Source organism: Acomys minous (genome assembly GCF_964271855.1).
Source record: "Acomys minous genome assembly, chromosome: 9".
In the NCBI taxonomy this organism is placed as follows: Eukaryota; Metazoa; Chordata; class Mammalia; order Rodentia; family Muridae; genus Acomys; species Acomys minous.
The window spans coordinates 54,192,239-54,219,938 of record NC_140490.1 but is presented as its reverse complement, the minus strand read 5'-3'; the positions used below and the strand labels follow the sequence as shown (position 1 = coordinate 54,219,938).

The following is a 27,700-nucleotide window of genomic DNA, read 5'->3' as shown; positions in this document are numbered from 1 at the left end:
TTACTTTGATGATGAGCAGCAATATGCAAGTGTAAACCAAATAAATCATTTCCTCCTCAAGTTTCTTTTGGTCATGGTATTTCATCACAGCAATAGAAACCCCAACTGAGACAATATTTGTACCTACTTTCATGTGTCTGTTAACAACAAGCTTGCCTATTTGCAGTCAACAGGGCATCAATTCATTGATCAAAAAGTCATTAATAATGAGGCTGGGAGGAAACAATGTTAAACACCCAAGTCCATCTCCATTGCAGCATACTTTTCAAAATGCCAATGCTAGCTAAATCTATGCCAATGCTAGCTAAATCTAGATATTTATCTAGATACACAATCTTTGGTTGTTTTTCAAGCAAGATCCAAGTAGCACAAGCTGGACTCAAGTTCACTATGTAGTCAATTTTTCTTAAAGTCATTAATCCATGCCTCATACTCCCAAGAGCTAGAATTACAGGTCTGTCCCATCATGCTTAGCTAGAACACACTTAGATCTCAAAAGTGCTTCAAAACAGTTATTTAGCCCTCATCATCATGCTCCCAAAGTTACTCTATTCCTTTCAAAAATACAGTAGTGGGGACAGAAGAGATTCCTCAGTGTTTGTTACCAAGTCTGAGAACCTGATAGTTCAGGACCCAGGACCTACATGAATTAAAAGAGAATTAACTCATGCGTATGTACCTCCTCATATAAAGAATTGCATGTATAAGTGTGCACGTATGCACACACAGGGGCACAATAAATAAATAGCTCTAAATAATAAATACAAGTTTAAAAATTTAGTAGTAGCAATTCTTTTGGAAGCTGAGAGTGAGAAATTCTGGTAAGAGACAATCGTTCCAAAACATGAGTAGGCTGGGCCAGTATCATCAGTGGGGTAGCTTACAAAGTCCTTGAATATGAGAATTCAGAATTATATGTTTAATTTTTCTACATCTCAGTTGACAAGAGCTACTTAGAGTAAGGAAAAGAAGGCAGAAAGGGAAAGGGGGAGGGGATATAAGGACAGGGGCAGGCTAGGGAGAGCATGTGGATTCGCCCCCAGGTGACTTTATAAAGACACAAAGTTAGCTGGGTGTGAAGGCACATGCATTTAATCCCAGAACATGGGAATCAGAGGCAGATGGACCTCTGAACTCAAGACCAGCCTGGTCTACAGAGTAAGTTCTAGGAGAGCTAGGACTACTCAGAGAAACCCTGTTTCAAAGAAAAAAGAAAAAGAACATACAAAGTTGAAGTTGCAATACAGTGTTTGAGATATTTTTCTAATACTATTCACTCAAAGAGTACGTGGTTGCCTTCTTCATGGATTCAACCAACCAATTAAGCATGACATTGGATATGAATTCAGTCAACCAACTAGACACAGGGTTGGATATGAGACCCCCTCACACTTCAACACAGAGTCAGGGGGTGTGTGGTGTTGAAACATTACTCCCGGAGAACATGCAACATCACCTTTTATTGTAGATTAGACTGGATGAGTGATGGGTAAATAAATGAATTACATTATAAAATCTATCAAGTAACAGAAGATAGCATTGGTGGCTTCTCTTGCCTCCAGGAAATAGAGATATCTGATATTGCACATCAGACCTGAGTGTTCTCTCTTGGCTTTGCATCAAGCCCTGGGTGATAGAACTTCCATTGCGGAGTTTCCAGCGGTTCATCTGAGGGACACCTCACCCTCAACCTGAGGAGGACAGAAAGGAGACATGCAGGGTGTGCTGAGCTCTGTTGTAAATTATATGGTGAGCGGTCATGCATGCCGAATTTTGTGACAGTTAGGCTGTGCTGAGCTGTAGAGGAATGTAGTTAAAATGTTGCTCCTTCAGGACTGCACAGACTTGGGAGGAACAGTTGGTCTGTGGAAATGTTGAAGAAAACAACATTTTCCTTCTGGGGGTTGGCAATTATACTACAATACACCCCCAGATACTACCACATATTGTTATTTTAAGTAAAAAGTAGTTTCTGTTTCCTATGAATCTGAATCTATGCAAGACAAAACAATGACTCAGAAAAACAATTTACTAGAAGGGAATCTACTGTCTTCCAGTTCGCAAAGCCTGATAGCATAGTGCAGACAACAGTAAGTCTTTAGGCACAGGGGCAGGCCACACTGTAATAGGGAGAGGGTATGGATTGGCACTACCATTGAGAAATGAAGAGTGGTTTACACTACTAAACTCTTTCGAATGAAGCCAGGTCTGTTCTGAGCCTCTGTAATGTCTAGAACATTGATTCTTAAACTGTATTTTAAAAATGCTTTCTCAGCAAGCTCATGTTCTATGGCTGTCTATAAAAGTTGCTACTTCTCTGATAATATTTGGGGTGGTGAAAATGTCCTAAAATGCAATTACGGTGACATTTGTTGAACCCTGTAAACATGATTAAAAAAACAATCACCGAATTGGATGGTGTGAGTAGGTTTATAGCAGAAATATTATATCTTGATAAAACTATTAAAGTTAATTTTAGTCATTTTAAAGAAGGAAATATATTTTTAAAATGAAATGAGACTTTTATTACTTAATGTTTGTCATATGTGGATCTGATTCTGAGATTCTTAGCTATAGTCTAGTGAATGCTTGTCATTTCTTTTAAAATAGATATTTAGCTTGTTCTTAAACCAGGCAGGTATATAGTGGGAGTTAACAAATGGAAATAGAGATACTCTAAGTAGAATACAGACATTACAAGAAATGGGCTTTTAATTTGTCCTATAGCCACAGGAAAATTTTAGTTTAAAGTTTTTTTTATAAATACATATTGTAATTTGAATTTAATACATATATGGCATATATATATAAGCTTCTCCATTCTTGTTAAATATAGGGTAGGGGTTGGGGCAATGCGCACAACTATTGATTCAAAGTCAAATCTGCTGCCTTCCTCAATCATTTCTCTACTTTACTTGTTTCTTACTCGTTTAAAAAAGTGTCCCTATTTTCTAAATGTTCATTTTAGTTTTATTCATGTGTCTGTGTCTGTGTGTGTGCACGGGCCATATGAGTGCAGGTGTCCAGATGAGAGTGCCAGATCCCATACAAACTAGGTCCTGGGAGCTGAACTTGGGCCTTCTGGAAAAGGAACATGTGCTCTTAAGTGTGGAGCCATCTCTCTAGATCCTAGGCAAGCTTCCTTGCAAAACCCAGAGCTTACCAATCAGCTAAGCTGACCAAGGAGCCCATGGGATGCCTGAGCATCGCCCTTCCCAGCATAGATGCTGGTCTTGTGCAGCTCTTACACAGGTGCCGGGGACTTCCTGTACTCATATTTGCGTGGCAGGCACTTTACCACTGAGCTGTCATTTCTCAAGCCTGATTGTTTGTGTTTCCTGTGTAATACTGTGAACAAACTGAAATCTCCCACCGGATCAACATTACTCAGTTACCTACGCTTAAATTCTCTTGAATTATACATTGAACTTGGCAATATCTAAACACATCATATAAATATTAAAGACGGTTAAAAATTTTGAAAACTGCTGTTTTGGGGTAAGAAACAACTTCTTGATGTGGCTTATTCCATTATTTATGACAAATAATAAAATTGTAACTCACATTGTCTAAATTTTATGTGTGAATGAGACAATTAGAAGAAACGGCAAAGAAATAGCAGGGGAGAGAACAAAATCAAATGTGTGAAGGCCGTTCCTTTAGATAAAGCAGAGTTTCTTTTATGAATATGAACTATTTGCCTAAAGCCCTCAGAAGACATATTTTTCATATCAAGAATTCAGCGATAAGCAGATATGTAAACCCATGGGTCAGATGAGGCATGGGAGTGACCTGGTGACAGGACAGAATATAACAGTTAGAGATTTTCTAACAGTTTGCCAGAGAATGGGCTGAGGGACTAGAGATGAAGCACATGTCCCTGGGAACCCGGTGTGGTGCCTGTGCCTGCCAAGTGTACAGGAGGGACAGTCACAGCAGCTTAGCTGTGCTTCAGGACCTAATTGTGGCGTCAACCACAAGTGGAGCTGTTGGCAGTGAACAAAGGGAAGCAAGCTTCATTGTTAATTGGAAGGAGAAAAACAAGGGCAAAGAGAGCAACCAAAGACATCTCACCACGATACAGTCTGACTGGGTTCTATCACCAGCTTAAGCAAGACCTGTGTGTCGCCAAAGCTCGCACGATAACCATCAGCACAGACAAGCCCCACTACAAACATGTTGGCCAACCATTCTTACAACACAGGGGCTCTGTGGGATTTTTCTGCCCAACCTCCCCCCGCTGCTGAAGACAGATGTCAGGCCATTCTGTAGCAGATTATCCTGGCTCAGATAAATATGTGTGTGAGAACAGCACTGCGAAGAACTAGCTGTGTCTGACTCATTTTCCTGTGCAGAGCGGGTGCTCCGAATGGAACGTGAGGCTAGCCATGGAGGATCCCAAGTCCTGCCTGAGGGGTCTTCCTTTTAAAAGGTGATTTCATAGGTACTCTCTCCAAAAATTATGAAATTACCATAAAAGATAGGAAATGTATGAGGCAGATGAGGGTCACAAGGAAACCCTGTGCTTTAGCATCAGAGGATGGTATGGCCGCACAACAAACCTACGGGTGATCCTGTAATGAGACAAAATATACCTTCCTTTAGAGTGGTCAATGGTTACTTGCATTTTTACATTTTTTTCCCTTGGGTAGAGTCCTTGAAGTGAAATAGCTGAATCAGGTAATAAGCTCATTCCTAAAAGAACCATCCTAAAACTATTTACTGTCTTACATTCCATTAAACCCCGTCCGTACACATGCTCATGATGGGAAAGCTGCCTTTATTTATTTTAGTTGCCCCCAAACTCCACTCCCCAGTTATTATTTATTCTTGAATTCATTAAGATCAGTTAACTGTTGTCACATCGCTACAAGTGTTACTTCGTGTTTTCTCTCTTGTAAAAGCCAGTTTTAAAAATTAAGAGTTTCCAAAACATACACAGGTGCTATTTATTAGTCATATTGGCAACTTGGTGGCTAACCACTCTGAATCTCATTTTCAGTCTTTAATGAATGGGTTCCATATTTAAAACTTGCTTTTCCTTTGGTGTGAGTTATCATTTGGAAATAATAGCCTTCCTCAGTTTTGAATATTACAGAAAATATTTAGCTTGTTTGCATATAGGTACTGGGCAGACTCTGCCCCATGTTTTTTCCTTTAAAACTGTGACACCTTCTTGGTAGCCTGCTATCCTTACTCTGAGTGCCACCAGGTCTCCCCATTCAGGGAACATGGTCAAATATGAGGCACCAGAGTACGTGTGAAAGTCAGACCCCACTCTCCACTCTACCCTATGAGCATATACAGGGGGAGAAAGTCTCCCTCAGGCACAGTCATAGGGGAGGGGAGTAAGGGGAAAATGGGAGGGAGGGAGGAATGGGAGGATACAATGGAAGGGATAACCATTGAGATGTAATATGAATAAATTATTAAAATAAAATTTAAAAAAAACTGTGACACCTTTCCGTTATCTCCAAGCTGGGGGAGGACAGTAAGGAACTCAGAGGCCAAACGGAGTTTTCTACTTCTCCTACCAACTTGCCTGCTGAATGCACTTAGGTATTAAAGCCTCTTATAAGTAACAAACACTGACAAAGCAACTGTGAACCTAATATTTAAGGATATTGGTAAATTTTCATCTTTCACACTGTAGTTCTGTGTTCTGAAAATGATGTTTTGGAGAATGTAAACATAATGTGAAATTGTTACTAAAAGGTTGTGTGTACAAGCAGCATATAAAATTGAACTTAAAATGTCTTAAAAGTTTATGTTCTGTCATGGAGTCACTGTAGTTATGCCACCTATCAATTAAAGTAAACAGAAGTTGTTGACAGTTTTCACTAATTGTTTGATACTTAATGACTCGTTTTGACCTATTAACCCAAGTTAGTCATAGAATTCAAGCAATCTTCTCATGTTCACTTTTTTCCAGCTTCTAGGATTATTTTTCAACCTTTATCTTCCTATCTCCCTTGACCCCTCTTCATTTTACACTGTGTCATGGGACATGCTTGTACCATTTCACCTGTTGTACTGGGAGCTTATAGAACAGACACAGAAAATAAGATGCTCACGCAGATGTGAGGATGAATAACCATTGACATATGTCAAACCTGCTCTTTATTCCTATGGAACTCCAGACAGACTCTGAGGACACATGTCCACCCAAGTGACCTTGTGTGGATGGGAAAGGTAGCAGGTAAAAACCCTAACTATTCCAACTTCACTCAGTTCTGCTATTTGCAAGATCAAAGAGTGACGGATGTAGTTGATTTTATTTCTAAATATTGTGGAAAGTAAGTTAAATCTAGAAACTCACTCACTGGTTTATTCACTCTGGTGTCGGTTACTGCTTTATCACTCATTCACTCATTCATTCATTCATTTCTTACAAGTCACCCTTTGTGTACCTTATTTTTATGATTATTTGGGGGAAATAATAGATGTCAGTATTGTTATTATAACATGGTCTGAAGTCTTGTGCTCACCTTTCCCAAGGTATGAAACAAGAATACTAAATATTTCATAAACCAAAGTATTATACAATGTATGGAAAAATAAAACCATTTATTTCTCCAAATTAATTACAAGACCAAGTCTTGAATGAGGAAATGAGTGGTATTTTGGGATGTGAGTGTAGACAAAGAACTGGTTTTGACTGTTAAAACATGGGGCTGAGGTTGATCAAAGAGATCTGATTAGTAGCAAATTATACTAACCCCACTGGTGACCAATTGTACTGATCCTATGGCAGACCACTAACAATAGCCTGTTGTCCAGGTAAGTGCATACACTTTACTCACACGCATTTCTGACCTTCCTCTCTAGACTTAGGCCTATAGTGACTTTAGCAGGTGAGTTTCAACCACTTCAAATATTCTCTTTTCTCAAAAATACTGCATTTTGTTTCTTTGGTTCAAATGCCTTCTTTTGGTACAAATTTTTCCTGGGACAATTTAGGTCTTAAATTATCCTTCCTAATCATCTTATACTGACTCCTTAAAAAGAATTAACCCTGTCTTTGTTCATGTTATCAACAGTTCTTCACTTAGCTCTTGATATAATTTTGTGGCTTTAATCATCTACTTGATACCCCCATTAGAACATGAGGTTGTTTTGTCTGACTTGCCTTCATATATAACAAAATTGATTACTTTTTTAAAAAGTGATCAATGAACATCTGGAAAACAAATGAATGAATAGTTGAAAGAAAAATATTAGTGCCTATGGGTCTCAGATTTTGATCTGCAGAGTAAGTTTCACCAGCCATGTATATTTGTGTGAATAGTTAAGTGAATTAGTATAAAAATGGCCTACAAAGTACTTAAGTAGCTTTTGAAAAGTGGTCATAGAGATTTCTTATTCACTCTCCTTTGGCCCTTGACCTAACTGTCAACTAGAAAACATCAATTAAAACAATTTCTCTTAGCAGGTACTAATATTCTGATGATGTTTTCCAATGTTGAATTATCCCATTTTTTTGTCACTGTTTTAAGAATTATGATGAGTAACAGTACTAAGTAGGTAAGTTAACATCAATTAAGGTCATAGGTGAGACAATGCATTGACAAAGTTGCATCTCCCCCTCATATGCTTTCATGCCATGCGAAGGGCCAGTGTTTCTCCAGTGTCAGTAAGACAGGAAAAAGTGGTTTTGACCCTTCATGGTAGAGAATACTCTACTCTCAAAGAAAACAAAAGACAGGAATATATCTTGGTGTTTTACAATAAATTTCATTTGCCACTACATAATTATTAAAAAATAAGTTCCTCCTGTATTATTAATGACAATAAATAAAGAGATGACAATTAAATAACCATTATTAATTACTTGTTCATTAATATGTTAGTAGTTGGCTGTTTGATCATGAAGAAAAATTAATGTAAGAGAGAAAAATTCAGTAAATAATAAAATATAACGTTGAATTCTGTGTCTCAGTTAATTAGCAATAGATCTCATTCTAGGGCAACACTAAAGAAAAATTTGCATAGTGAGTGAAGAAGTAGTTCAAAGCTAATAGGTGCTGTCTACACACAGAGGCCCCCGAACCCTGTGTCTCTTTGAGTTCAAGTTTGTTTACTCTTAGAAAAACTTGATTTCCTGTGTCTGAGGAGCATAAGCTTATAAAAAAAAGATGAAAAGACTGCTATACATGACTCCAGTAAAGGGATGCTAACAAACTAAGTGTTAATGAATCAAAAACATATGGATTGGACTTCACTTCAAATAGAAATAATTTTAGAATTAAGGGAGAAAGTACTTAACGGAATGCAATAGATCTTTGTCAATTTTAAAACCCAAACATTTGAGGTGTCTTCAGAAAGTTCTACTTTTTCCTTTCTTTGGTTGTTATTTATCATTTCCATTTTATAGAAGAGATCAATCTCTCCATGGCTAAATAGCCTTTCAAAAGCTTAACAATGTATTGGTTAGCTTATACGCAAACATCCTGGACTTTTAGAGATAAAAAGAAAGGTGTTTCAATTATCCAAGACCACCCAACCGAGAGAGGATATGCTCCTTTGCTGTTTCTTTGCTACATCTTTGAAAATGTCAAAGTGAAATTCCAATTGCTATATATCTGTTTAAAAATCATTCTTGTGTCTTTTCTAAAATGTTGCTAAAACTTAGATTTTCCAGTTAGCTGGGTTATTATCAACCTCTTTAGTGAATAATAACTTAATTATTTGTATTCTAATCATAGTCCACATTCACATAAAATATTTAATAGCCATAATGCTGATGATATAAAATTGGGAAGAAAGAACAACTCAGGATATATATATATATATATATATATATATATACAACAGAAATTGTTTTGCCTGAGATCATGTAGAAATATTCTTAAGCTGTGCTCACTACAATATGTTATTAGAATAACCCAGTGACTGATGCATCAACAGCCTTTTGGCAAACTAAAGGACAAATCCACAGGAAAATCCTCAATCAAGCCCATTGGAACTCTCATTGGATGGCCAGCATTATAATGTCTAGGGTTATATCTATGATTCTAAACCATCCATGCGTTGTTTGGCCACCTTAACCCTTAAGACACTTAATTCTAACTGAATTACTGAGCCCCACTTCCTCTAGTCCCAACAACCTATTTATGTGTCAATCAGTAACAGTCCAGGGTCTTTTGCTTTTCATATTTATTTTTTAATTATGTGTTTTGAAAGGAGGGGTTGTGCTCATGTGAGTGGAGAGGTCCTCAGATTTCAGGACATTTGGTGTCCATCAATCTGAAGTCACAGGCAGATGTGAGCTGCTCTACATGAGTTGTAAGAACCAAAATCAGGTCCTTTGGAAGAGCAAGGAGTGTCCTTAAAAGCCATCTCTGCATCCATTCTGGATTTTTACTACATAAATGAAGTATAGAGCTAGCATATGGAATTACCATGTGAGGTAGCTATACCACTCCTGGATGTGTACCCACAGGACACCAAATCCTTCTATAAAAGGTACCTGTATTTGTATGTTTGTTGACAATAGGCAAGTTATGGGTTAAAACTAGATGCCCACAACAGAGGTATAAAGAGAATGCGATACATATAAACTCATTCACAAACATATACACGGAGTTTTTAGCCACAGGAAGAACAAAGTCAGGTCATGAAAAGGAATGCAACTGGAGATCACCATATTATACTTAACTATTCCAGAAAATAAAAACATTACATGCTTCGCCTATTTATGGTCCTAGATTGAGTGTGTGTGTGTGTGTGTGTGTGTGTGTGTGTGTGTGTGTGTGCGCGCGCGCGCGCATGCGTGTGAGTGTGCATGTGTGTGTGCGTGTGTGTGTGTGTGTGTGTCTCCATATACACATAGGAGACACGGAAGTAGAAACTAGATTGTCCTTAGACTTAAGTTGAATTACATGTGTTGGAAAGAGAAAAAAAAAAAAAGAGAGTCAGAAATGATTGTGTCCAGAATATGTGGGACGCTTGTGCAAAACTGTCTCTGTGAAATGATCCTTCCATATACTGAATATGCGCTACTAAAAAGTTTACATTAAAAAGTCAATCTGTATTTTTGCAGACATTATTCTTCCAACTATTCATTTCAGCCAGACCCTAGGCCTACATTTCTCCCTTCTCCCTCAATCAAATATCCCTGCCTTCGTTTTGACTTTTTACTTCCCTTCCCTCACTTTCAAACCCCCATCAAGTTCATGAAATGCTCAACGATTCACCCATCTGCTTTAGTTCTCCATCAGGGTCAAGGGTCACTCAATGACATGTAAAACAACCCAAACAGTAATTGTGTGATCTGGTAAACCGGATATTTAGAAAACTTCATGAGTAATTTAGATATTCCAGTAGATACACAATTAATAGTGGAACATTAAACAGAGAACATTAAACTAATGCATTTCAGTGAGGTAAAAACAGTATGTCCTTAAGTTAAGCAGTTCATAGAATTCAGTGCGAAGAGAGCCCATAGTCCTAGACACGTGGCTTAGGTCTTTACATTAATACTCTCAATGGTTTCCTGCAGCCTGTGAGAAAATTACAGCCCCCACAATTAGGTAATTTTGAGGTCTCAGTCTGATGTTTTACGTCCTTCTATCCATTGTTGAGGCAGTGGGGGAGATAGGTTTCCAGTGTCCAGATTTGCCTTCTTGTTACTAGTCTACCATTTTGTTTCTTCTCTTCTTTTACACAGAGAAGCCACAGCATCCCTACTCCTGATCCTCATCAGCAACTCCCCGACCTTGGCAGCCATCTTGTCTTTAGTGCTGCCCATTACAGCATGACAGACGAAGTCGATCTGCTCCCCTTGACTTCAAACTCCGGCTACAGACGCACTCTGCCTCCACGCAAGTGCCCTAAGTCAGCTTACATGTGCGCACAATCTGCTTGTGACAGTGATGACAGGTTTCTCTATACACTTCATTACTAAGCAAACATGTGGTTTATTTCTTGTCTCATTATATTAAAACCTTATTAATTGTACATGACCTTCTTAGGAGCTTCCTTGAGGGACAAGCTAAAGATGCCAATCAGTCCTTTTTATTGCTCCACTGCACAAAGGTAGTAGATCAGAAACAGCTACTGAATGAGTAGATGAGTGAACTAGGTTTGTTGCTACTTATGTATGTTTCCCCGTACATCGGCATCTGAGGAGGTGATTTCATCTTAGAAGGCCTCCCAATACTTCCAACATAACCATCTTCGTGTTAAAAGTCTTGGAGAGATCAGGGATACAGGGCATGTACCTAAACACAGTAAAGGCAATATACAGCAAGCCTATAGCCAACCTCAGCTGAAGTCAGGGACACGACAAAGCTGCTTACTCTCTCCATATCTCTTCAATATAGTCCTACCTAGAGCAATAAGACAACTAAAGGAAATCAAAGGGACACAAATATGGAAAGGAAGAAGTCAAATTATCACTATTCACAGATGATATGAGAGCATACATAATTCTACCAAGGAACTCCTACAGCTGAAAAACACCTTCAGCAAAGTCACTGGATACAAAACCAAATCAAAACAGACATTTAAAATGGTATGCCTTACAATTTTTCTCTTGAGAAGATCTCTAAAGTTTGAAAGTTTGAACACTGTTGTCCCACAATGTAAAGCCCAATACCCTGCTTTTTTATTGCCTCCAGTAGCCTTTGTTAAAGTGATAGTTTCTTTAAGAAAATAATTACAATGTAAATGAGTCTTCAACAAATACTAAGGCACATTTTGAAATTGAATGCCTAGGTATCAGGGCTCTGCTTCCTGATCTATTTTAGATCATTACATAAGTTTAACCATAGCTATTCAATCTATGAACCTATTCATTCTTTCTGCTGCTAATGAAGGTCCTACGGCACAAATTTATTAAAGGTATACGTTTGCATGGGATAATAATTGGGTCGATAATATTAAATTCATAGGCTCATTATTTAATTGCAAGGGCAGATTATGAATACAGCTTCTAAAATGTATTTTAATGAAAAACACTACATCCTGACCTAATCATATCAACCTTATGCTATCTAATTAGGGATGCAAAAAAGTCATTAGAGTTGCAAAATATTAGTTCCAGCTCCATCAGGCTGCAAGCTGCCCCTTCATGAATATATATACTTTTTACTCCATGATAAATAGTTAATGAGGTAAAAATGACAAAATTTGCATGTAGGCAAATTAGTTTAATAGAATGATGTCTTTTCTGACTACTGAAAGTGACCTTTCCTTATCAAAAAAAGATGGCTAAAATACTTGGAAATTATCATCTTGGCTGTCACTGCACAAATGAAAGATTATATGAATGAATATGTAAAAATTATAAAATTCAACAATGTTAAATCCCCATCATAGTGTCAAGCTCTGTGCTTTTGCACTTATCAATTTAATAAAAGAAAATTAAGCATATTATAAAGTGTCCATTTATGGTATAATTATTTTCCTGCACATAAAGAGGAACCTTGTATTCTTAATAGCACAATGACAAAATTCTAGATCAAATATGAGAGCACGAGAATTCTAGGCAACAATGAGATGATTCCATGGTAAAGGCACCTGCCACCAAACCTGAAGCCCAGAGTTTCATCCTCATAGGACCCCACATGGTGGACTGAGAGAATCAACCCCTGTAAGTCATAAATTATACTTTGACCTCTACATGCAAGCTGTGACACACTGAATGAATTAATGCATGTCAAAACAAAATCTAGTTTACACAAAGTTTACACTTTATATTTAAGTTATTTTTATTGTAATTTATTCAGATTGCATCCCAATTATTAGCCCCTCACGTGTATCTTCCTGTTCCTACCCTCAAAGTTTGCACTTTAAAATATTTTTGTCCATTCCTAATTTGGGATTTTAGATTATAAATTACTGTTCTCAATTATACTGGTATTGCATCCTGAGATTACCATGTCAATTGTTGAACAAGGCTGGCTTGTTTCCTTGCTGAAATGAACTAAACAAGCAAACATGAGACAGTGAAAGAAGAATAACATGATCGCGGAATTTTAAGGCTTCAAAACACAAATATTGAGGGCCCAAGAGGCTTAAAAACAAGCCAAAAATAGGTTTATGAATTTATTATAAAATGTGTTAACATTTATTTTTGCTGTTTTCAGTCATGCATGTGTTTGTGTGTGTGTGTTGTGTGTGTGTGTGTGTGTGTGTGTGTGTGTGTGTGTGTGTGTGTGTGTGTGCTTAAGTTATATTGGTGAAGGGGAGTTTGGTCGCAGAGGTGTCAGCCCCCTCTGCCAGAGCTGGAGTTATAGGAGATTGTGAACCAACTGATGTGGGTGCGAGAAATCACACTTGGATCCCCAGAAGGAACATTGTGTCCCTTTGATCCATATCTCCAGGCCTCCATTTTTTAATTTAAAAAAAAATACATTTTATTAGTATGTGTAAATGCATGTGTGTGTGCATGTGTGTTTCATAGCATGCATGTGTAGGTCAAAGAACATCTTCTGGGAGTCAGCTCTCTGCTTTTACCACATGAGAACCAGAGAGCAAACTCAGACTTGTCAGTAGGAGCCTCTAATCACTGAGCTGTCTCTAGAGAGTCTGTGCATTCTTAATAAGCATACTTCTCTCAACATAGACTAACAGGTATTCTGTAGGAGCCCAACGTATTTGTGGAACATATTCATAGTTCTTACCTCTTATGGAGGCTGAGTCATTACATGTTGTAAAGAGAATAATAGATATTTATGTAGACATATGGCTCAACGGCATCTAAATAAAAACCTATGGGACCATCATTTTGGATAAATTGTTCACTTACATTTAATCTGCTTGGATTTTTTTCTCTGCTCCATTTGAATGTGAACACAAAAAAAATTACTGACGCTCAAAGTTTAAAATCTCCACCTAAGCCCTACTTTCGCCCCACATGGATCAGCTAAGTAATTGTATAAGGGACAACATAAATATTAATAATCTTGTGACCTTCTTCAATGTTCCTTGTAGCACTGAAGCACCAGTTCTATCTTTTGCCTTGCTAAACAGAGCCAATAAATATTCCAATAATTTCGTTTTCCTCTGTCTTTTTTCTTTTTTAACACTTAGTTCTGTTCATGTCGAATCAACCTGGTACTCACCTTTGGATAGCTTCCAAGTTTCTAAACTTCTGTGTTGTGAAACTTAACAGTGAAATAAAATACTCTTTATACAGACCCTAGACACTGAGAAATTATCTCAGGGAAGAAGTGCTCTTGCGTAATTAATTTCAACGGTTTGGGACGTTTACACATGTTGGTGTAAGTCAACGGGAACGTAGGATGAATACACAGGAGAATTAAATTTGTTTTGCTTTAGTTCAAGGACAGTGATCTGGGAAAAGTCAGTTCCACAGTAAGGTTAACTAGAAAGCAGAAGTAAAGACACACTTGAGCAAAGTGAAACAAGCTGCACTTTCTTAAGCTAATGTTTATATCTCTGCCAAGGAGGTAGCAGGATAAGTTTCATTATATATGTTCATTCCATGGGGAAATTTTAAATGTCCAACTATCTAACTATGGTAATTTGAACGGAAAGTGTCCCACATGGGCTCATGCATTTGAGCACTTGGTCCCCAGTTTGGTGCTGATTGGTGAGGTTATGGAACGGAAAGTAGGTAGAACCTTGCTGGAAGCAATGTGTCAGCAAGCATGAGCTTTGAGGGGATACAGTCTTTCCCACTTCCGGTTCACCCTCAACTCTCTGTATGTGGTTGATATGTGATTTCTCAGATTCCTGCTCCTGTCCCAGTGCCCCAATTGTCTTTGGTCATGTTATTTCATCACAACAAATAAAGTGACTAACATACATGTATGGAAATCTTTCTGGTAAACAGGTACTAAGGGAAACAAATGATATAAAGATGGAAAAACCACTCTAATTATACAAAGAGAGAGTAATAAAAAAAAAAAAAGAGGGACCCATGAGCATTCTCAGGTTGTCAAAGACACTGAACAGACAGCTTGGACAAGAAATCATGACTGAAAGGAGAAGATCCTTGGATTAAGACTTGGAGAGTGGTGTTTCTCAGATCATTCACACAAACTAATGAATCTCCCTTTAAAAAGAATGTATGCGACCTTGAGCACATGTTTATAAAATTATTCATACTTTCATGACTTACTTGTATTATCTTAAAGATGTATTCTGACTGGTAAGAGGTGAGAGGGATAAAGATGCAGGAGAAGTGACTTTAAAAAGTAGGCAAGAAGCCATCAAAGGGAAGAAAGGCAGGGTTGCATTTACATGTTAGAAAAGTCATGGTAACCAGAGCAGAGAAGGAACTCACAGTGTGAAAATGGGGCAGCAGCAGGGTGAAATTACAAATAAACATTGCTGTTCTCCAGGTCCTATAGCTCTGTCGCAGTGGGCACCAAGGGCCTGCATCTACGTTGCAAAGGAAAAGAGATTGGAGGGGGAAAAATGTCAGTAAACTCAATAGGATTTGATCAGATAAAATTCAACAAGATGAGGGCAGGTTTGTAAACACTGTGTTCTTGTCCTTTGCAATAAGAGTACATGAAAATCTTATATACAAAGACCACAGGAGCATAATTTCTTGGGTGTCCTGACCCAGGTGGAGTGCATGTTTTAATTAAACAGTATGTCTGGGATAGATTTGGGTTGAACCACAGTAGTTTATTTTTGGACTACCCATCTGAAAATATCAAAATAAGCTACTGGGATACATTCTTTGGGATGCAAAAGGGAGGTGTGGCCAACTGTGTATCTATGAGAGCCTTTACCAGAGATGGGTGATACTTTGAAAGGAGTTTATCAAAGAGCTGTATAGAGTATGAAACAAATAAGAAAAGCAGGTACATGGGCTCGGATGACACCGACATAGACAAGGCAGGGAAGCAAATAGCCAGTAACACCAAAAATTTTTTTAAAAACAATAAAAAATAAAATAAAAAATTGTACTGCCTCTATGGAAAAACCTAAGGAAGAAAGAGACTCTAGGGACTCCCTGACAAAAGCAGCAAAGGATGACAGAACAGACTATTCCCTTCCTCCTGCCTACTCAAAACTCCACCCACGCCTATCCCTCAGGAGCAAAGGCCTTATCCCCACCTGCCTTTGTACTTCTCACAGCTTTTGTATAGTAGAGACAGAGAGAGAGAGAGAGAGAGAGAGAGAGAGAGAGAGAGAGAGAGAGAATAATAACCTCTAAACTAAAACCTGTTCTGACTAAAAAACTGAAACAAGTATAAAATCAAAGCTCAAAATCTAAAATGTGGTGTCAAGCAAGACACTGAGGGAAGCACTTCCTGAACAGCATGCAGGAAGGCAAGTCTTGCTGATGCAGGGGACAGGTGGCAGTGCCAGGGGTGGGGGTCTGGGCTGAGGGAGGTTCTCCAGCACAGTCAGGTCAGCTTCACTGTAACTCACCTTCCTTCTCTCGCCATTGATGCCTCTCCACTGCTCAGACCTTTTCACGATGTGACTCAGCTCCTGATTGGAAATCTCCAAATCGTACGGCATGAAGAACTTGGTTTCTTCACTATGGATTCTCTGAAATGCATCTAATATCCAAGAGTCATTGTGCGACCTAGGGAAAGGTTTTGAGGCAGGGTTCACTTTTCCAATTTTTTTTTTCTTCCAAAGTATTAACAAGTTGTATTTTTCTTATCAACATCTATTTATTCAGCTCACTTATCTCATTCTTTTTCTTCAGAAATTATTTGATGATTAAATTCCCAGTAATTACTTAATTCTTTTGTCAGCTACATAGTCTAAGCCAATAAATGCAATCTTGGTGTTTTGCTATTATTTCCTATTAGCCTACTGTCTAGCTTGTGATGCCCTACAGACTGCAGAAAATTGAGGAGTATTTGGCCATTGGTTATGTTTGGACATCTAAATTAGGTCAATATTAGGAATTCCCATAAAAAATACACTTGAATTGACTCTTCCTCCATAAGGTGATTTTAGAATACCCTCTCCCACTGCATTCTGTCCCTACCTTCCTCATCTCTGCAAATTCCTTAACACTGGTAAGTAACATCTGCAGGATTATTTGGGACATTAATTAAGTCAGTGTTTAAGAAAATCTTCTATTAAATATCCCTACAGGGAAAAGCAACTATCTGTATTCGCCCTAATCCACTTGTATTTATTTTAACATGTTTTGTTTGTCAATACTCAGAGTAAAACTGAAACTGTGAAAGAAGAGACTGTTTATTATTTGCCTTTGTGTAGTTCTGGCTCTCCATATATACCCAGAACTAGTTTCAGTATAGGTGTGTTGGTAACCTCTAGGCTAGACTAAAGTCCCTCATGGATCAGTGTCAACGTGCTAAACCCAGAGAAGTTTGAAAAGTAACTGTGGTGTATATTGGACTCTCAAAGTATTTAGCAAGCTCATCTGCATTTGGACCACTTGTGAATTTCTGAGATAGCAGATGCTGTCCATCTGCTACACAAAAAAAAATGAGCTTCTGACTATACGGTACACATGGCTGTATCTACAACCCCATGGCCAAGGCTCAGAGGACATTCATTGTGAAAGAAGAGGGCATCATAAGATTGTAGGAGCCATAGGATCAGGGTGCCTACTACAAGATAGTGTCTTCTATCTATGCCAGGGGAGCCACACCCATGATATCTCAACAGTATGGATACCTAAACAAAATTAATGCAGTGACAACAACAGTTGACATGCCAGTGTGTGTAGGGGATACCGTAACGAGGCTCTACTCCTCAATGAAGAGTTACAGGCAATTAATGGCTGCTAAGAAGGGGAACTGGTCCCCTTCAGGGATGAGTCCGTTGTCCTTTATCCAACCCCAAGTGCTCAGTTCTAAACACATGTACATATGAGCAACACTAAATGGAGTCAGCAGTGTGTATGTGTGTGTGTGTGTGTGTGTGTCTGTGTGTGTGTGTGCACGCGCGCGCGCGCGCTCGCACGCACGCATATGTGTAGATGAATATACACATGTATGTAATACTTATAATTAATGAGGAGACTATAATTTGAGGAGTAATTCAGGAGGAACTGGAAAGGGAAGGGGTATGAAATGACATAAATATAATACCCATGTATGAAATTCTCAGGAAAAAAATACACAGCCATAGATCAGAAGTGCCTTTTGAATATTCCAATTAAAGAATTAGAAACTTTTTACTTCAGTGGTTAGAATAATGGGATTTTCTTCTTAATTAATCCAGACAATCCTTACTATAACTCATGAACTATTTGTTACAATGGCAGTCAACTTCACTGCATTCTCTTATCTAAAACTTAGCTTAATCCTCACATTACATGTTAATGTTTTTAAACGTCAGGCTTACTTTTCAAAAATAACAAGAAGTTAGAGAAGAAGGACATCTAAAGTTTCTTTTGTTCTTTCATGTTGACTCAAGTTTTAGCACATGTTGCCAGGTGTGGAAGTATACATGCCTTAAATCCCATTACGCAGGAGGCAGAAGTAGCCTGTTTTATAAAGCACGTTTCAGGCCAGCCAGGCTACATAGTAAGACCCTGTCTCAAACAACCAAACACAAACAGCTAAAAGCTTCATTTAGCTACCTCTAACTGGATTCTTTCTAAAAGAGTACCATTGGTATGTTTGTTTGCTTGTTTTTTTTTAACCTGTATTTCTGAATAAGATCTATGAGTCTGTTTTAGTTTCCGGTGACTCTGAATTCACCACAGGACTGATTACATATACCCATACCTACTGGGATTATCCACTTACATCTGCTGGGAATCAAACCCAAGATTTTGCATATGCAGCACAAACCCTCCGTCCCAGCTGCATCCACGGCTAGCCTGACACCATCTTGGAATGCTTCCACTGTTGTGCTCTTCTTTGAGATTCTGGCCCAGTCATCTGAACCATTTGTTAGTTGGCTTATTAAGCAAGAACTACTCTTGACCATTTTCTTCTGCTTGTTCAATGTAAAGTACATCTTTCTGTTTCCATGGTGATTTAATGCATTTAAATTACTGTCAGCTTGGTGTTGTAAACAGTTTCTATATGAATATTTTTAAGTGCAGACTTATCAACAATGTAATTAACTTTGAATTAATTAGGAATCACAGTCCTGTTTCTGCTGGCTTCTGTTCCTTTTGCCCAGAAAAATGTCTGTCTTCTTTTTATCTCTCTTTTATTCTGTGTGAAAGAATAATTATGTAAACATCAAAGCTTGGATCTGCAGGACAGTTAACAAATGTTTTGACAGAGAACAAAATGGCACATTGGAATATGGAAAGCTGCGCAAAGATTAATTGCATTTTAGTCATATTTAATTTTTTTCTTGCCATTTTGGGTGGCATTTTCCAATGTAAAGCTCCATGATGTGTTGTTAATGAGTCAATTTACAAACCTTTATTAGTTTTCAACATATTTTACAGCTCTATAAAGCCAGTTTACAGAAACAAAGAAAAGACAGTATGTTGTTGTATATGTAAATAAAAATAAGTAAATAGAAAACTCATGGTTATGTAAGTTTTATTATATAATTAGTCATGCAATATAACACATATCCAAACATGATTTTATTCTTTTGGATACAAGGCTATTTTATCCTTTAATGTGTTTTTTGTTTTGTTTTGTTTTAATCTTCATTTTTCAGGTTCTCCTCAGAAAGCTGACAATCCTAACACTATGTTAGGTGAATTTCAAAAAGAAAAAAACATCAACAATGCAACATAGTCCTAGTTTTGTTTTAAAATTGTGTATTGGTGACAATGATTAGCAAAACAAGAAAGGAATCTATATGTTTATTTGAAATGTGCATATATGACAGTCAAATTGAATGATGTCAAATGAAAGATACTGGCTCCCACTGGGTGAAAAACAAGAAGAGAAACAGCAACCACAGAAGTACATACTAGTGAACCAAAGATATATATATATAATTTTTGTAGTAGTTTTGCAAATTTGAGGTTCTTAAGAGGGAGCTAATATTTTCTGACAAAAACAATTATAGCATTATATGGTGATTACTGCCAAACTAGATTTCCTTTAACAACACAACTTCTCAATATGTCTGGATATTTTTTTGTATTTTAATTCTTCAAAATGTAATTAAAAAGAGAACTGCAGTCCACCTGTCTGCACTGCCTTAGGCATTATTGTTTGTAGAAATAGGTCACACACTCTGCCACAGGTGCTGATGATGGCCAATGAAACCAAGCAATTTGCCAAGTCCTCTGCCCTATGCCCTACATATGCAGCAACTCATGCTTGCCGAGTGACAGAAGCTACTGTGTTTGTTCTTACTGGAGTGTGGGTCATTTCCAGAAACCTAAGTGATGACATTTCTTTCAAAGCTAAAAGGACAAGTGTGAACAGCTACTGAACTATTGTAAGGGTTCTGAGAAAAGATTGAGTCTGCCATTTTAAACTGTTTCAAATGCAAAAAATAAAATAAAATAAAGTGTCTTTTTACACACAGAGTGGCCAATGCATATCTGGTGTGAATACTTCCTGGTGCCATTACATTAGGACAACGCAAGGAGGGCTGTGAAGAGTCAGCATACAGCAATAGTGAAACTCACTATTATTATTATGATGTTGAAATGTATGTAGTCTTCAGGGGGACTGTAAAACCTTAAATGAGGCATGCAACGACTGTTGCCTCAGCCAAATACCCATGAAGGCAGGTTCAGTTGGGTTTGTAGAAACCATTGAGTACATACCACTATGCTTAACAGCAAATGGAATCCATCAGAAATCGTAAATTCATTGGGAGATCATAAACAGAACAAAACAAGAATGCTCAGGAAGAACAAAGAAGAAATAAAGAGGGAAACAGAATTTCAGAAAAAGAAACAAACTCAGAAAGCACAAAAGGTACCCGCAGCGGGAAGAAGTCAAAATGTTTCCCCTACCCCGTTTCCAGAGACAGCCATCACAGGGAGCTCGACATGGGTCAACATTCAACATCTGTGTGATCTCACACTGTACACGGGCAATCATCCTCACCATCCCCTCTTCAATTGTTTGTTTTCGTTTAGCTAACATGTATGGCTTCTATGTCCCATTCCATGGGTATGATGGATAGATAGATGGAGCCAGCAGAGGAGGGGCAAGGTTAGGATCCCAGGCATGGGGAAGGCATAGAGCTGGAGAGCCCAGGCATCACAGTAGCCTGATGTTGGCAAGACAGAGACTGGGTGAGGCGAAGGTTCTGTAAGATGCAGAAGAGTAGTGTTTGAGCGTATGCATATTTCACAGTTTACTTCCTCTGCTCATCTACTGGTGGGCATTTGGGTCTCTTCTGACTCTGGCTAATTGTGAGTAATGCAGCACAGAGCTTGGGCATGCATCTCGTAACTATCCAGCTTTAATTCTCTGGGATGTGCATGTAGAAATAAGATGGCAAATAATATAGAACTTATAGTTTTAATTATTTGAGGACACTCCAGTCGCACTGTTTTATACAAGAGCAGCATTGTTTTGTATTATCATTAGTATGCAAGAGTTCTAACGCCACACCGTTTCCAATGCATTTTTCCTATTCTTTTGGTAGTAACGATCTTTTGGAATATGATGTCATTACTCACGACAGTTTTGATCTTCATTTTCCTATTAACTAGTGATGCTGATCATTGGCTCATGTTTACTGGCCATTTCTCATGTATCCTTTGACAATGGTCTCTTCAAGTCTTTTGAGGGGATTTGAATAATTCATCCTTTCACTATGGCATTTCAATTTTGTTTTTATGAAACCAGGATACTAGATAAAAGACTTTTGATATTTTCTCCTATTTTGTATCTTTTACACTACACTGTTCCCTAGTATAAGAACAAATTTGTAAGTTTTATGTAGCACCATTTGCTTACTTTGGATTTCATTGCCTGTGCTTCTGTCATCATACTTGTGAATTCACTGTCAAGAATAGTGTCATGCAGTGTGAGAGCTAGCCATGTCATCACCTTAAACCAATTCAAAGGGAATGTGATTTTTTTGAAAAAAAAATCTATATTTGGGAATTCTGGGAATATAATGAGAGCTGACAATGTACTGGTTAGGCTTAGGATTCTGTTCTTTCTAGGGCCAGTCTGGAAGGATCAGCTGTGTTAGTGTCAGCCATCACTGACTCATATGCCTCTGAGGACACTGACACATCCCACTCTGTAGGGAAACCTGATTTAAGATCTGTTCCAGGGAAACTCACTCTGTGAATGCACTCAGAACAGGGGTGGTGATTTCTCCAATTAAACGTACTTTTTAAAAAAAATTTAGTCACCAGGAAAGCAGACTGCTAATGAATGTGCTGGTGTCATGACCAATGTCAGTGACAAAGACTGCCAATGCTCAAGTATCAGACCCACCCTCAAGGCTCAGGCACTGTCTGTCACCATGCAGCACAGTTCCCTAGCAAGTGTGACCAACATGAACATCACCAGGAACCCATCTGCAGTGGTGAGCATGTGAGCATGGCTCATATTAACCCACTTAACAGATCATTAGTGGGGAAACACCACTTGGGCAGGGAGGCAGAGCAGAGGGCTCAGAGAGTTGAATTGAGACTTAGAAATACCAAGGTAGAGAGCTGTCAAGGGGAGAGCCAGTGAATATTCTGCCTCTGTGGGTTAGTTATTATCTGCCTTGGTTGTTTGCAGTTTTTATATGCATTAGCTAAATACATGTTTGCATTAGCCTTACTGCAAACATATTGTGCTGTGTTTTCTAAAAAGTGGATAAGGCCCCAAAACCAAACTGAAACCTATTCATATGTCGTTGTTAGGGTGGATCAGCACACAGGAGAGCTGTAATGTGCACTGAACAGTTCCTCATAGGTGATGTCAAGAATTTTGTAAATGAGACATCTTTCCCTGGAACATGTAATTTGACAGGTTTTCTTCTTGTGAAAGGAAATCTCTATCTTCATCCCATAAATAAACATGCTTATTTATTTGTGAATTTTTAAATTCAACAAATTGTTGTACTCTAGGTATTTCTGTTTCAGGACAGAGGAGAGAAGAGTCAAATGCCTGCGCTTGCTTCTCAGTACAATGATCTCATGTCATTTTGCCCATCAAATTTTACCTTGAGTTCTGATGTGACATTAAAGTACATGGTACACTGAACACAACATGCTGTGTTTTGTTTGTTTTGGTATTGTTTGCTTGTTTATTTGTTTCTTTGCACAGGTAACTAGTCCTTGGTTCTAAGCAGAAAATGAAGATGCATACGTTGTTTGGCTCTTCATTTGTTCGGTGATGAGCTTATTGAAAAATTTCAGGAAGAGTGTTTAAGGAAAAAAGAAATCCAGAAACAAAGGAAAGCAGGGTCCCCACATTGATCAGAGAAAGATGTTTCTGCAAGAGTACTTAAGGAAGCTCCTTATGCCGGCCATAGCAAACTAGCTCAGGCCAGAGACTAGATGACGTCACACAATCTTTGCTTATTGGCACCCTGAGTGACAGAACTTACTGACACTCTCTAGCCACACTCACATACCCTATGTCCTCTATGCACAGTAGGAAAGGACAAACCCTAGGCAATTGTTTTACTTTCTTCTATCCTAGAGGCATTGGCAAATTTACCAGAAGTCACTTCACCAAGTGTCAAATTTACTAATTAGCCACTTAAGCTTAACTAGCTAATGTATAGGCTTCAGGTGTTTTAGTGATAAGGTTGATGAAAAATTTCTTTCTTTCTTTTTTTTTTTTTTTTTGACATAGGGTCTCACTATGATGCACCATGCTAGCTCAAACTTGTGGTAAGGCCTCTCTTTCAAGCTCCCCAAATCTGTGGTTATAAGTGTACACATACCATAGTGCCCAGCCCTCACTACATCTTTCTAAAAGGAAAAAAAGTGCAGTGATGTGGGATAGTCAATTTATATTGCTGCAGTTTCTCCTAGCTACCTGTGAGGATGGGAGAAGCCAACTCCTTCTCCTGAAGGGCAGTCACCACCTAAAATGGACCTGATGCCCACACGAGGAGGTTTAGGGTTCTAACAAGTAGAGGCAGAAAGCGTTTAAGTTATGTCCCCATCGAAATGAGCAAATTTTTTTTTTATCAAGAGAGATGGGAATGCCCCATCTTTTATTTATTTATTTATTTTTAGTTTTAATTGTATTAATTTATTCAGATTAGACCTAGAGGAGGGGAATAGGGTGAAAGCGGGAGGAAGGGAGGAACAGGAGGATACAAGTGATGAAATGAGCAATTTTGATGATATTCAGATTACTAAAGTCAGTGGATCACAAGCCCATTGGGAGTTCAAAGGAGCCTTTCCTAGGGGTTGCCCTAGAGCATCAGAAAACATAGATATTTATATAAAGATTCATAACAGTGGCAAGATTACAGTTACAAAGTAGCAGTGAAAATAATTTTATGCTTGGCGGGGGCATGGTTTCACCACAACATGAGGAACTGTATTAAATGGGCACAATATTAGTAGGGTTGAGAACCACTGGCTTAGAGGAACAACTTAGGACCCAAGATGAAAATATAAAAATTTGCTTTGATTAACCAAAACACTACAAGAAAGATTGACCTAGAAGTGAGATAATCCTTGATTATCTCATATGTATCACCCAGACATGAATAAGATCTAGATATTTTCATCAAAAGTGGTCCTTAAATTATTTTTGTTCTAAATAAATTTTCCTAATCAAGAAGCTAGAACTTATAATGCTATTTGGAACTGTTAAATCAATGACTAAAAAGATGCAAGCTCACCCCCCAAGTTAATTAACTTGATTACCAGTGTTGTAAATTTGTGTACAGCTCCCAGGAATCTAAACACTTAAATGAATCTCACTTCCGTTTAAATCATGATCTTTCATTCTCTGTATAATATTAACAAACATATACGTGGCCTGTAGATCTTTCATATTATTCAGATAAAGGCTTTACACATAAACTATGAAAACAATGTCTGGCGAGACTTCATTTGCTTGCTGCAAGGCTAGGCACTATGAGATAGGGCCTGAATATAACAGCTTAATAAAAAGATAAATTTTATAAGACGAGGATGCAGAAAGGGGACGCTCAGTCTGTAGCACACTGAAACACAAACTGATGGATCTAAATCACGTTACCAATTCAACAGGATAGAATGACAAAATACCTAATAATTTCAATATCACATCAAATCAACAGGCCAGGAAAATATAGAAGATAGGAAAAGACATTCTGTTTAGCTACTGACGCTATCCACAGAAAATGAAGTGTGCCTGGCTCACAATAAGGAATTTAATTTTTAAAAAAACTGCATAAGAGAGAAGGAGACAGTTGTAAATTTTTCCGTGAGGAATATTTTCACATTTTGAGTTACTTAAGTAATAAAATGTGAGAAAAAATGCTTTGTTGGTGGTGAACTTTAAATATCTTACCACTTTGTTTTGCTCACTCTGTTTAGACAGGACCTTGCTTTTTAGTCCAGGCTGGCCAATTACAGTGTAGGCGAAGCTGGTCCTGAACTAACAGCCATAACTTTTGCCTGCACATCTTGAGTGATGGATTTACAGGTATATGCCATCACACGCTGCCACATATCTTTATTTTAAAAGTCAAATGCAAATTATAAGGCATCCAGGAAGCAGAGAAGCTATCTACTGAAACTACAGCAACAGGGTTTAACACTGTTCGTGTATGCTGGACTCACAACCGAGGAAGCAGAGACATTTAAATGACCAATAGAAGGAAGGCAAAGGAGATGTTTAAAAAGTGATTCACAGAAAGATACATATGAGATGAATGAGTGATAAGAAGGTCAACATTGTGTAGTAAATAAAGGAATGCAGGTTTAGAGAAACAACACGGTTCTCGTCCTTCTAGTAACATTGTGAGCATTTGCTGTGATTGGCCTCTCCTCTGTCTCTTCATTTGTTGCAGAAATACACACCCACAAAAAGGCCCTGTTTGGCAATCCCACCATGGTTATTATCGTTACATTCTATCCTCTCTATCACCATGTGTGGGGTTCCAGGATGCTACTGAAAGAATAACTTAAGTGTGAGCAAGGCCCTGTGCTTTTGGAGACCCATTGAAATTATTTATAAGTGCCGGGCATGGTGGCGCATGCCTTTAATCCCAGCATTTGGGAGGCAGAGGCGGGTGGATCTCTGTCAGTTCGAGGCCAGCCTGGTCTACAAAGTGAGTCCAGAACAGCCAAGGCTACACAGAGAAACCTTGTCACAAAATACCTAAAAAAAATATTTATAAGATGCAGGAGAAAATGTAGAGCAATCTCTTCTCCGACAGTCAAATAATATTTAAATACTTCATATTTCCTATACAGTGTGTTGTGTGCAATGATACGGGCATTCAATGTTTAAAAGCTGAATAAAGAAAGTAACATTTTTATCATACTTAAAGGTGAAACAATACCTGAACTGTCTTTATGATGCACAATTACAACTTTGTCAAAATTAAACACACAAGATGTAAAAGATCGAAGCAATAACACCAAAGTTTCACAGTGCTTTTTTTGTCTATATGATCACGTTATTGTGATCCTTAATTTACTCTTTTATTCTTTTTAATATTTTCTATATAGCATTTATTTTTAATAATAAAGAAACAACATTTAAAACACAAATGTTCTCTTTTAATAATAAAATCAAGCCCAAATAATTATGCTTATTCTTAGAAGTCTTGGCCAGAAACAAAATGCTTGTTCAGTCAACTCTCTCATCAGAACCATGGGGAGTGGGAATACTTTCATCACTGAAACCCTTCAGTAACAAATTACTCAGACTCCTGGAGCAATGGGAGTTAGACAGCCAATCTCAGCAGGGTCCAGTTCCCATAATGAAGAGCTTCCAGTGCCCAGAGCTAAACCAAATTCACTGTTAACAGCCAGAATCATGGACTCTGTCTCCTTTGTGTTCCTGTAATTCCACCTGTTATCAGTACTGTGTTGACAGCCCTGCACCAAAATCCTGGGAAGACAAGATCCTTGCCTGTCTATATTGGCTAGATGTCAAGCCCCTATCAATTAACATGCACAGCTCTTCATTGGCACTTTTCACTAAGATAAGCTCTTATGATTTCTGTATCTCTTTAGTAAATCTATGCCACAAAACAAAACAAATCCCACTGTTTTATTCACCACATGCAGGCAGTGCTTTCTTCAGAGAACTGGTCTACCCAGCCCCATGCCATTGCAGAGAGAGATATTTTGAAATGGTACAAGGAGAGATTGTTGAGTTGACTCATTGGGTTGGCTTATTCATTCTAAAATATTGGCTTCTAAAATATAAGTCACGTCCTACTTGGGATTTCTGAGCATGCCCAGTTCTAACAAACTAGGTTAGGCATAGAGGCCAATAAAGAGTAGGGTTAAGGAAATGCACCAAGGTTTGTTAAGCTGAGTTCTCCCAGTTTAATTACCTATGATGTGTACATAATCCATTCATCTTACCCTTTCCCTTAATCAATTCCCATCTGTTATTGAGCTTCCCCCTCCTCTGACGTTTACTTTCCCAGAGGGCAGTCTTTGGGCTTTAGATGTCAAAACAAATTCTACTTATTTGGTGAATACATTCGGTGCTGACTTTTTCATACCTTGTGAATAATCTAGATAATTAAAATGTAGATGTCAAATGAAGAGTGTAGCTCTCAACATTTCAACTGAGAAGAGATTCATTGGTATGGGAAGAAATGATCTGTAGCATTGTCTTGTAATTTTTTAAATCACAGATGTCTAAATTTCATGACCCACTCTTTTACTTCTTTTAGTGTTTGGAGACTGTACTCATTTTAAATAATAGAGTGCTTACTCATGTGGATCCTCTTACAAAATCCACACTTG

General features: G+C 38.1%; 1 protein-coding gene and 1 long non-coding RNA gene across 3 annotated transcripts in view; one reads left to right on the top strand and one right to left on the bottom strand.

Annotated features, from left to right (window-relative positions):
* LOC311604798 overlaps positions 1-12,364 on the top strand; it is a 40,442-nt gene extending 28,078 nt beyond the window's left edge. Inside the window, exons 3-4 of one of the 2 annotated variants that reach the window (XR_014781684.1) lie at positions 6,141-6,199; positions 10,670-12,364. This is a non-coding gene — a long non-coding RNA (uncharacterized lncRNA). The remainder of the gene's footprint in view (positions 1-6,140; positions 6,200-10,669) is intronic. The other variant, XR_014781683.1, reaches the window with a different exon arrangement.
* LOC311605843 (uncharacterized protein) overlaps positions 1-27,700 on the bottom strand; it is a gene marked incomplete at both ends in the record, with an annotated part of 342,410 nt that overhangs the window by 46,156 nt on the left and 268,554 nt on the right. The window contains one exon of the mRNA XM_084796705.1: positions 16,360-16,519. Coding sequence (XP_084652831.1) covers positions 16,360-16,519 — 160 coding nt within the window. The remainder of the gene's footprint in view (positions 1-16,359; positions 16,520-27,700) is intronic.